Below are 12,385 nucleotides of genomic sequence, written 5' to 3' on the forward strand. Positions count from 1 at the left end.
GGTCAACACTGCATATCAGTCTTCCCAAAACATGAACCCAATTTTCTTGAAAATATTAAAGAAATAATTTTGTATTATTTTCCCTAGCTCTATTCATTTATATTAAACTATTTGAAAGACATATGAACCATGAAAATATAAAGATAATTGAGATAACTCGGCCCACTCCTAACCAAAGCTAATACTTGTAAAATTAAAAGATATTATCAAATGATTCCAGTCTTTTAAATCACAGTTTTGCATGCATAGTGTATATCAACAAGTGAAAGATATGTGTTTCAAAGTAGGCATTTATTAGACCTACGCAGAATCCTCAAATACAGAGGTACCTCCAAGTTGCCAAAGAATTTTGGCTTATATCAACTAGCAAAACATATATTTACTTACATATTCTTCATAGGCCTCATGTGTTGGAGGAGGGGGTGGTCTGTAACCTGGGACTGCTGGAGTTCCCCTTGCTCGAGGGGTGGGAACTCCCCTTGCTACAGGGGGAACTGGAAGTGCTCCACGTGTTGCTGGTGTCCCTCTAGGTGTTTGGGCACCTCTCCCAGGTAGTGGAGGAGGAATCGCACCACCACGTCCTCTAAGAGAAACAAATATGAGAAATTAATATACTGACATATGCTTGAGGTGAGGACATAATTATTATCTACTCTTACAGGCTCTCATTCTCTTATCATAAAAACAAAAGACAGGACTATGCAACACTTTAAAGACTAACAAGATGGTTTATTAGGAGATGAGTTTTCGTGGGCCAGACCCACTTCCTCAGATCAAATAACAAGGCCTTATCTCTAGCCTTATTCTGGCCTGCATATTTATACCTGCCTCTGGACATTTCCGCTACATGCATCTGACTAAGTGGGTCTTTGCCCATGAAAGCTTATGCTCCAGTACATCTGTTAGTCTATAAGGTGCCACAGGACTCCTTATCGCTTTGGAAAACTGTGGTTTAAGTTGAGAATGTCTACACTACAACACAATCATCAGGTTACAGGAACTCAAGTCAGTGAACCCTGGATTTGAGAATTTAGGGCTTGAGTATCTGCACTGATTGCCATCTCTAGGGTTAAGAATTGTTTAACCCGGCCCCAAACACAGTGCTCCAGCAAGCACCCTGCAGCACACAAACCTGGGTCCAATCAACCATAATTTGGCTGCTCTAGTCTTTTGCTTGTGGTGGAGTGTAGGTCCAGGTCTCTCTCCCCAGTATTCTTTTCTAGTCAGTGATTTCCCATTTTTTATATGTAACTAGTCTTCCCATTCCTCTTTTCTCCGAACTAAACAAACCCATTTTTTCAACCTTTCTTCATAGATCATGTTTTCTACGTATTCATTTTTGTTCATCTCCTCTGCGCTTTTTCCACTTTGTTCACATATTTCCTGAAATGTGACACCCAGCACTGCGCACAATAATCGAGTTGAGGCTTCATCAGTGTAGAGTTGAGTGCAAGAATTATTTCTCATGTTTTGCTTATAATGCACCTACTAATGCATCTCAGAATGATGTTTGCTTTTTTTTTTTTTTTTTGCAGTGGCAGAACTATATTGATTCATATTTAGCTGGTGATCCACTATGATCCTCAGGTCCCTTTCCATAGTATTCCTTTCTAGTCTGTCATGTCCTATTTTGTGTATGTGTAACTGGTTTCTCCATCACAAGTGGAGCACTTTGTATTGTCCTTATTGTATTTCACCCTTTTTGCCTGAGACAAATTCTCTAGAAAGCTTTTAGGTTTGTATGACACAATTTCTTCCTGATTTTCTTACACTGTTAATTAATTTATTCAATGTTGAAAAGTTTTTAGCAAATGCCAAGTATTGTTATCATTATAGATCATTCTATGGTTGAAAAAAGTGGGGTAAGAGTGCTTAGCTGGCTTGACCTAGCTCCAATGATGTCAATGGTGACTTTTAAATTGACTTTAGTGTGGACTAGATTGAACCCTAAATATGGATTTAGGCATCTAACTCTAGGCATCTGCATTTGAAAAATGTGTCCCTAATTGCTGTAGATGAAGAGTGTGAGATGTTTAAAAGTCACATCTCATTTGAGTCTCTATGTGTAATCCTAAAAGTGTAAGTCTCATGTGCGCCCTTTTTTCTAAAAGTTCTTGCTGTTGCTGCTATTACACACTCTGCGTTAGTGTGCTTTGCCAAGTGACTTGAAGACCAGCTATTTGCAATATTGTTAGACTTATTCATTGAAAAACTATCTTATAAAATACAACAGGTATTTGCAGGATGCCAATTAGTTAAAGGAAGTCATGCAGCAGATCTTGATAGTCAACAGAACTACATTAATATATAATAGCTGAGGATTTTAAATTTGCCATTTGTGTTTTAGTTTTTATTGCTGACAAGAAATTGACAACATGTTAAAAGAGTTTTCATTTCTTATTTTTAATTGTTTTAAATATTTTTTTCATGGCTTAAAAATGATTATGCCATCCAAGATGAATGTGTCACAATGCTGGCCAAAGAAGAATAGAGAAAAACAATTGCTTCACACCATTGAAATGAAATCACTTAGGTCTGCATAAGCTAATATCTGATAGGCTATGCAGTGAAATGGTACAGTCCATGCTGAAGATAGCTTCCATCATGAAAAAAGCTGTGGCAGTATCCCCTGAGATAGTTGAGTCATGTGAGATGGTAAGATATGGATATGTTAGTCAAAGTATAAGATCTAATAATCATGGGACAACTATGAGGAAGACCAGTAAAAAGGTGGTTTGAGACACTGAAGGAGGACACAAGCAAGACCAGTGTTGGAAGACTGAATGCTGGATCATTGGTCTGACTCAGTATTGCCATTCTTATGTCTTACTGTCTCTGTGCTTTGAAGACGAAGAATATGAGCCATTAACACTGACAAATAGGAGATGGTGAGGGCAAAAAAGTTTGAAAATGTTCTTACCCTTTCTGTTAGCTTTTACTTTGTAAAATAAAGTCAATCTAATATAGATCTGCTTTATTTACTTCTTTGTTTGTGAATCAATTGTGTAAGGGAACAGGATATGCTCATTAACTTTCTGTTTCCTTGGTGTGACTTTGTAGTAACAGTGTAAAAAATCTTGCAAAGACAGTAATGATTGTATTTCAGAAAATTCTTGACAGGATGGTTCTTTTTAAGCATGGAAAAATACCCCTCACCTGATTGCAGTAGTGGGAAAAAGTGAATTTTGCAAGTTAAACCATTTAGCAATATCCTTTAAAATAACAGAAAATTCACATCCTTTTTGCTACCTTTGAATCAAGTCAGAAGAATACGACAAGCAAGTTCTTAATATGTTGAGTTAATATTTTCAGTGTTGGTGGCAAAAAACCTGCATAAAAATGATACTGTTGTTTCTATATAATACAGGACACAGAAGCAATATTGGAACAGTCTGCTTTAATGGGACATTATCCCAACTCTAGTGTTATGAACTGGATAAGAAAGATCTTAATGAATACAAGACTTGGAGGAAAAACAATCAGAATTATTTACTATTTTTTAGTGTGCAAGAGTAGGCCAAGTGCTGTACAATATAGATAATTAAATGTGATATAATGAACTTAGGGGGGCCATTGGGCCAAGAGTGGGCCAAGTGCTGCACAATACGGATAATTAAATGTGATCTAATGAACTTAAGGGGACAATGAGTATGGGGATCTTGGGGAACAGAGGATATGGACAACATAAATTAAATTAATAGATTAATGAAGACTAGTCTGAAATATGGTGGATGAAGGAGGCTGAGGTTTGTTTGCTGGCTTGCTTCTTTTTAATTAAATAAAAAACCTGATATTAAGCTCCATCCTTTAGATCTAGAGGTCAACCTGGGTGAAATTATTGCTTTATATGGAAAATTCCTTGTGGGCTTTACAGTAAAAGTGTGTCTTAAGGAGCAATACCAGTTAAAACATATAGTGGATTTTTAATCAGAATGATTCATAGTTATAGTGAAAGCATGAAAATACAGAGAATTAGGTAGTACTTGGAAGGATTCTGCAAGTCAATGTCTAGGACACAAAGTTTAGCTACTCCAGTTAGAACTGATACTACATCTGGTATAACAACATATTATTTATTGAATAATGTTATCTTTTATGGAATTAACAATGCCTGTAGCACCGAATGCATTCATTTCATTGCCACGAAAATGGCTCTGATCTTCCATTATGGATAAACAGCTTACACTGCAGAGTTGGAAGGGGTGCAAATTTAATTTTTCCATTTCCTCAGTGTGGAGCAGGCTGCATGCTCTAGTATTATAGCTCTGAGTTACATCTGCTGTCAAATACCCCAGGGTATTATCTGTTAGTTGGAACTCAGCAGGTCAGAAGTAGCTCCAGCGATGCAGCTTGCGAAGGTGAAACAGACTGCTATTGGAGAAATCCCTTACCTTGGGACAATTCTTCCCCAAACAGATACACTGGCTCTACAGCAGGGGTCTCAAACTCACAGCCCATGAGTCATCTATGGCTGGAGCATTTTTGCAATCCGGCCCAGGAGTCCCAGCAGCCAGGAGGCAGGGCGTGTCCATACATCTCCCCCAAGTCCAGGCCCTTCCACCACTGGCTTGCCATTGCTCACCCATTGCACATTGTCCCTCAAGGGAGTTGCTTCAGGAATTACCAGGGTTTAGTGACTGGTGGCGGCAGCAATTGGCTCCACCCATGATCATGAATTTGAAACCCTCACTTATACAGCTAGACTCTGAGATCTGCCCCTAACATCTGTTAATTTTGGGTCAAAAATTTGGGACTGAACCAACCATGTATTTTTGTTAGTCTCTAAGGTGCCGCAGGACTACTAGGTTTTTTTTAAGTTGTTCAAAAAAATACATTTTTGCTTACTGACCATATCAAAAATCAGGTTATAAATATTATGCATGTTTCAAAAGGCTATGTTTCCTATGTCTGGCTGCATAAGATAAGAAAGCACCTTGATGGAGCTGCAGGTTGTACCCGGATTCCTCTTCCACGAATGCCCCGTCCACGTGTTGAATCCTCAGAACCATTCAAGTACGACAATTCTCTCAATTGCTCCTGACGGATTTCATCATTGTAGTCCTGAAAGACAGAAGACAGAACTGACTGAGGCTTTGGCATTTAAGTTTGACCTAACTTGAAAGTCAACCTAAACTCAACCCCTGTGGTCACATAATCCTTTGCATATTCAAATTATTTCTGTTGTAATTTTCTTGCTCTACCATATGTGTGCTGAAATGATATGCAGTAACCACTTGAGCTTGGTTTAAACATAAAAATGGGGACTGTGTTTGTAGCTTCTAATACTTGTGAGCACAAGTGATAGTGCATAGAAATTGTGATGGGCATACATGTGTTAAGAAAGTTACTTATACATTACTAATCACAATTTGCAAATCTGTCTTTTGAGAGCTACTGAATATGAAGGACAAAGTGCAAAACAGTGCTCACATACAATAGTGCTGATTTCAAATAGTCTAATGACATTATAATCCAGTCATTCACATAATTTCTGGGGTATTTCTTAATTATTCATTAAAAACCCCCCACCCTGTCTGCAGGAACTACTATCTATTCCAAACCCCAGACTCCATTTGACATTATTTCCTGGCAAATTGAACTGGATGTACCAGATTGGATAATTTAATCATGCGTACCAGTGGTTGTGGAATCTAAAGTTGAACCTAAATTTTCATATAGCTTTACTTTTCTCCTAAATGAAAACAGACTTTATGCTGCCCCATCTATCTTCTTACCAGGAAGATCTCTTTACCAGGAGAGAGAAATTGAGCTCTCTTTACAGCACAGAAATGGCACTGCTAAGTAGTAAACAGGCATCTCATGATAAAAGGAAGACCCTTTCAGTCGGCATCATAGAGAACCAACTCCACAGTATTCCTAGCTTTCTTAGCTTTTTCTGGCTCAGTAGGCAATTCAAATTAATTTCAGTTTTTATGGATACAATATTATTTAACATGCCCATCCATACACATTTTGTATTTAATCCACAGCATTTATTTTCGTCATTTCTAGCAGAAATCCTTTTCTCTTGCCCCCCCTTGCTTTTGTATTTAACTGTTGTGCCTGCTGCTAAGGGTATAAGACTCCAATGCTGTTGCTGGCTTTCTAACAATTGAGTGTGCAAAAATTAATTGTTTCAAAACAGAAAAGATTCTTGAATTTAAATGCTTCCGTTTTTCCATCCTTAAGGAAGCAACTGATGTGAAGAATAATAGCACTGACTGGTACATGAGGATGAGAAAACACAGTAGTAATTATTCCTGCTCTGGTGGCTGAATGACATGGACTATACTACAAGTGGCACTTCTTTTTAGCAGAGTTTTTTTTTTTAATTCAGTAATCCTGAGTGTACATAATCAGTCTCCCTTTCACTAAATGAGCCGATAGACAGACAGAACCAGGATTCTGCTCCTTCCCTATAATTCCCCCTACATGCCAAGGAGGGAGTAAGACATGCTTCTATTACTGAGAATTTGGACCCCAAATCTAGATAGTCTGCTTAAGGACAGGAGGAACAGTCTTATTTCCTTGAATGAGATTGTAGTCCAGGACAATCTAACACTAAATATCCTGTGAGTAGCACTTTAATAAAACCTTTTAACGGAAGGTTTAAAGGAAAACTCACTTTTACTAATATAGATTGTACCTCCCTTCACCAGGACTCTCTGGTCCAGCAACATCCGTGGTTTGGCAAGACCATAGATGTTCCTGGACCACAGATACCTGGTATAGGGAGGTCTGGCCACCTTGGCAGGAGTGTGGCAGTGTGGGCCAGTGACTCAGCTGTGTGCCCCGGGTGGGAGAGGTGGGAAGCACAGCAGGGAGACTTGATCCCAGCAGCTGGGCAATAGCAGGTGGCCAGCAGCGGCCATGCAGCTCTGGTCCTAGTAGCAGTCAGGGAGCGCAGGCCCTGGCCTTGCAGCCTCTGCCCCGGCCTCACAGTCCGAGCTCTAGCTCCGGCCCCAGCAGTGCAGCTCCGGCCCCACAGAAGTGGGGCCAGTGGGACCTGGAGAGCTCTGGACCAAGGAGTGACAGCTGGCCACGCAGCAGAAGGGCAGGCTGGAGCCCTAGTGGAGGGTGGAGGAGGGTAGATGTTTAGCATAGGCCAGGAGAGAGGGACCTCCCCTGGTGTGGCAAATCCCATCTTTTGGGACTGGACAGGTCCCTAGGGTGCCAAACGAGGGAGAGCCAACCTGTATTATTAAAATTTAACTCAAAAAATGGTTGGCAGGTCATACCAAGCCCCAGATCTTTTTGCAATGTTCCTTCATCATGTCATTAGTGGTATTGCACCAAAGCATCCTGCTAGATCAACCTCCTGCATTCAAATGGTAGTACTGTACATAGCAACCAACAAGTAACATTTTCCATTGTCCATTAAGATATGTTTTGCTAACTATTTGAGCTTATGACACTTTATTTCAACATTAAGACACCAACCTGAACATTATGGCTTGTTCCTGAATTGCCGTTGTTATGCTAAGGCGTCTCAAGCAAAACCATGAATTAACCTTCTATAAAATGAATGCAAGTTGGGATGGAAGGGATGCAAAAGACAGTGGGGAAGGGAGGCTGATGTGTAGTGGGATAGTACTTACAAATATCCCTTCCTAGAGACATAACTATGCAAATAATTTCTTACAAGGAAAGCACCTCAACTCAACTGGTATCAAAATCTGTAGCTAAAGCATTTGGAAAGATATCCTAAAAGAGAACAATTTTAAAAGTTATAAATTATCTGAAGATCATCTGTCATATGTGCCCTTTACAAAGCATAATAAAAATGTAATCTTCTAAACCTGAAATCAGTAATTTTAGACTGTGATGCTTACTTCTACTCCCTCATTAAATAGAAATTTAGCACTGAATTAATCTTTCATAACTACTATATGAATCTAACTAGCAATAGAGTATCTGGTGAATATTTAATTGTAGCTGAGTTCACTGCCTAGATTTTATGAATTATTATACTGATGAGTCTTCAGATACCCTTACTCCCAAGTGTGTATACAAGAATGAAACACAAGATGTTACATATAAGATATACCCATGCTGAATAAAGAATAATGAGCTATTTACATTTGAGCATTTTAGAAAACCTTTCTCCCACATTAAAATATACTCCTGAGTGATAGGTGTTTTGTCCACTATTATTCTTTTTTTAACTAATTATGAAACCTCATCTCTGATAATCTGATTCAATCTATATATTTTTCTGACCGATCCATGTTATTGATGTCCACTATTACTAATGTCCAATCAGTCTTCAGGCTAAGAATGATATTAAGAGTACCATTGCCGTTATGTTACAAATGATGGACATTTGCTTAAGCACGAATACCTAAATACTTAGGCTTCGACACAGGTACCTTCACTTTCAAAGGTGCTGAAAATCCCAGTACATTCATCAGAAGAGCTCAGTCCTTCTATAAATCAGGACACATACATGTCTAAAATGGATTATTAGGCAAAAGACATGAGTTCATGATCACTGACTTTAGTAATCACTCTCATGAAGTATAGGAACACAGCTGTCTAAAACTACCAAAATAAAATATTTGATAATCTCATCACACCTTAGGATGTGTGAACCATTTTATATTAAATGAGAGTCAACCAAAGCATGTACCAGAAACTCAACCGAAACCTCTCCGCAGATTTGACAGAATTGCCTTAGTAGATCTCGAAACATGCACATTGAGAGATCATAGCTCCCCAAACCTCCCTTATATTCATTTGTACCTACTATACTGTAGTAAGTTGAGAGTTGGTAACATGGAGTCAGTAGGCCTGAATAAAGGCCTGTAACATAAAAACAGCAACAGGCCTGGAATCTAGGGAGCAAGACTTTGGCTCAGTAACATGGCAGCCAAGAAAGAAGTCCTATTGATAATTGTATGATTGTGTAAGTTAGGTCAAGCATGGAAGGACATAGGGAGTCATTTGGTACCGATTGTAAGCCAGAGGGGAGTACACAACTTAGTAAGAAATGTCTTGGTATCAACTCACTCCCCAAAAACTAATGTACGTACCGACCTAGATTTAGTACCGGGATGAAGCTGATAGCATGAAGCGTAGTAAGTAAGCCCCCCTTTTGCAAGGTGAGGGGTGATAACTATGTAACAGAGGGTGGCAACCAGGTAAAAAAGTGATGTAACTTGTTTGTACATGTCTATAAAAGGGTACCACAAAGAGTGAGTGCCGACTGACCCTGGATGGGGGTGCTTTATGTGCTTTTATTTGTGGGGGTATTACCTAGGCTTACAGAATGCACAGTGGCTTAGCATTGAGTCGGTCTGCTAACAACTATAAATTCATGTCATTGGCAATAAACCTACTGGATTGGTTTCATCCTTGCCTGAATCTGTCAATTCTGGGGCTCTCAGAAGTCTACTGTGTTGACCCAAGTGCACAGGGTTTAATGCTTTAGATAGAGGGAGCACACGCATGCATGCATCCGAAAGTTTATCATCACCAATGGAGTAGAGGACCTGTCAGGAACCCACTGGGACAACACCGAAAGCCTGACTGATGACATATACTATTATTCATGTTCACCATACAACTAAGTTAGCCATGAATGCATGTGCAGTCCAGCCTACTTTCACTATAAATGTTGGTAAAACTCATCGAGCGCTCAGAGCTCTTGATTCTGCAAACATCAATCTACTAGTACCTCCCAGCCAGATCTCAAAGGGATTTACAAGTAAGCAACAATAGTTTAGTTTTACAGCTAGCCTAAGTATAGAGGTTTTAATCAATTTGAAAGAGAATTATTGCAATCTAGAGTATAAAGTATAAAGGGAACAAAATCACAAAATCAGACCTAAATGTGAAGAGGCTGACACTTCTCCACAATAAATCAAACACCTGCAGAGCCAGGAATAGAAATCTGGTTTTATATTTCCAAAACCACAGACCCCTTTTGCACAAGGCAATAAAAAAACCCTCTCACCTACAGAATATTTTTGCAGTTTCATACAGCCATTAGAGAGCAACATGCCAATATATACATTTAGTGCCAACATACACATTTAGTGGCTAATTCTGTATTATTTTGTTCTTGTGCTCAGCACAGAAATAGGAGAAAAGGGGAAAGGTGGATTTTTACTCCCTATGTTCATGGGCTATGACTGTGGCCTGTCAGCTTCCAGAATAACTTTTAACAGTTTCAGGGCTCCTCTGGATAAGCCAAACTATGTGTACATATATATTGATATAATTTATCATATATTATTTCAGTTGCATCTTGATTCAATTGTATGAATCTCAACAATTTAGTAGCTGTGAGAGTAATGTTGTAAATAAGGGTACATCTAAACTACGTTCTATTTTCAAAAGAGGATATGTAAATTCTACAGAAATTTGCATATCTTCTTCTGATCTCACTTTCGAAAGCAGAGCAGAAAGTAGTCAGAACGTGTTTTTTTGGGGAAAAACCCTTTTTTGAAAAAAATGCGTAAATCTCATTTTTTAAGGAATAGAGGTTTTTTGGAAAAAGGGGGAGTTTTTTCCAAAAAAATGTGTCCAGACTACTTTCACTTTCAAAAGATCCACTTTTGAAAGTGAGATAGGAAGAAGATATGCAAATTCCCATAGAATTTGCATATCCTCTTTTGAAAATAGAACGTGGTCTAGACATAGCGTAAGAAGTGGGCAGCATTATTTCCAATAAGGAAAATGAACGTATTTGTCTTAGCAATTTGCTGAACAAGAAGTAATACTGAGTGGACATATAGGCTCTAAAGTTTTTGAGCATAGTTATGTAACAAAACATCTATATTTATAAGTTGCACTTTTATAGTAAAGAGGCTATGCTACCGTGCTTGTCTGAGGTAAATTGAAAAATTGAATGGGTGTAGATGACAAGGGATGGATCACTCAATGATTGCCTGCTCTGTTCATCTGCAGATTTTGTTACCTCATTGTTTACCCCTGTTAACTATGTGCCCTGTACCTAGCCAGGTATCTGATTAGCCAATGGTTAGGCAAGTAGGGATTTCAAACTGAGACAAAGGAATTTTTAACTTTTCCCTCTTTTGTCTCAGTTTGAAATCCCTACCTGCCTTACCACTGGCTGATCAGATACCTGTCTAGGTACAGGGCACATTAACTCCTTAGTCCCCAAGCTGCTGGCCATCCCTCATGGACATGACAACCCCTATTTCCAGATAATGTATAAATATGTTGAATAGGATTGGTCCCCGTAAAAACTCTCAGGGGCACCACTATTTACCTCTATCCATTATAAAAAATGGCCATTTATTCATCCCCGTTGCTTCCTGTATTTTAACAGGAATAGTCAGCAACGCTATAAGGAACAGATATCAATCCTCAATTTAACAACAAGACTTCTGTTATCTTAATCACCCTGCTTCTGTTTATAAACCCCCTGCTCTAAAGGCAGAAACTGGGAGCAGCACAGAAATCATCACGTCACATTCCTGCTGTGTTGCAGTTAAGAGCTCCATCTGTGGCTATGGTGAGTGATGCGAGCAGCCCTCTGGTATGAAATTCTGGGGGCAGGGCAAGAACTATCCCCACATGGCAGTAAAACTGGTGGAGGAGAGATGATGTTGGACAGAATCAGTATGTAGGCCAAGTTGGTTTGCCCCATAGTGTTCCTTGAAAGCCCAGGTATATTTCAGTGTAACAAATAGATACTCAGGCATCTGATCACGATCAAGCTGGGTCCATTTGGGAAGATGTTAAGCTGTTTGTAGGCCTTCATGTGGTATTGATGGAAACAACTGGAAACAATCTTTTTGTTATTAGGTCTAAGTCTCCATCTTTTACAATAATGGGTCATCTCCATGTCAGCATCAGGACTTCTATGTGACTGAAATCCTGCTCCTGCCAAAGAGATGTCTATGTAAATAAAACTTTTTGCAGTGGTGTAGGGAGGGTCATTTGAAAAAAAGGTTGAAACCTGTCAGTGCTAGAAGTGAGTGGAGAGACAGACCATGTTCTTGGACTTCTCGGTTCTGTTATTTGTAAGACAAAAACAAACAACATGCAGTTGATGGCCTCTCAGCAATAGCTCATACCAGTTAATTGATGTGGCTATGGACAAATGGCTGTTTGCAGGGTAGGCCAGATTATGTCATATGTAGCAGCAGGATCTGGGATTACTGCATTTGTCTGTGCCTGGACCGGAAACAATTCCTGAGGTAGGTGTTGAGTGCCAGCACTTATCACAGAGTCTACGGTTTGATCTAAAACCTACTTGATCTACTCTCAGGATATCATAAATTCAGTGTATCACTTCTACATGTCCCATCATCTTTGGGTAAGTTTCATTCACTTCAGATGTGTAGCGATCAGACATCATAGGCATTTCTTTGAAGAATAAGACTTTTAATTAATCTGCACATGTATCTTAACA

The 12,385-nt window shown here is 39.1% G+C and overlaps 1 protein-coding gene across 1 annotated transcript in view; it reads right to left on the reverse strand.

Annotated features, from left to right (window-relative positions):
• Positions 1-12,385, reverse strand: part of KHDRBS2 (KH RNA binding domain containing, signal transduction associated 2) — a 594,613-nt gene that overhangs the window by 168,887 nt on the left and 413,341 nt on the right. The window contains exons 5-6 of the mRNA XM_014575134.4: positions 4,934-5,061; positions 388-583 (exon numbers count right to left, since the gene is read on the reverse strand). Coding sequence (XP_014430620.1) covers positions 388-583; positions 4,934-5,061 — 324 coding nt within the window. The remainder of the gene's footprint in view (positions 1-387; positions 584-4,933; positions 5,062-12,385) is intronic.

Source organism: Pelodiscus sinensis, chromosome 3 (genome assembly GCF_052426305.1).
Source record: "Pelodiscus sinensis isolate ZL-2025 chromosome 3, ASM5242630v1, whole genome shotgun sequence".
In the NCBI taxonomy this organism is placed as follows: domain Eukaryota; kingdom Metazoa; phylum Chordata; order Testudines; family Trionychidae; genus Pelodiscus; species Pelodiscus sinensis.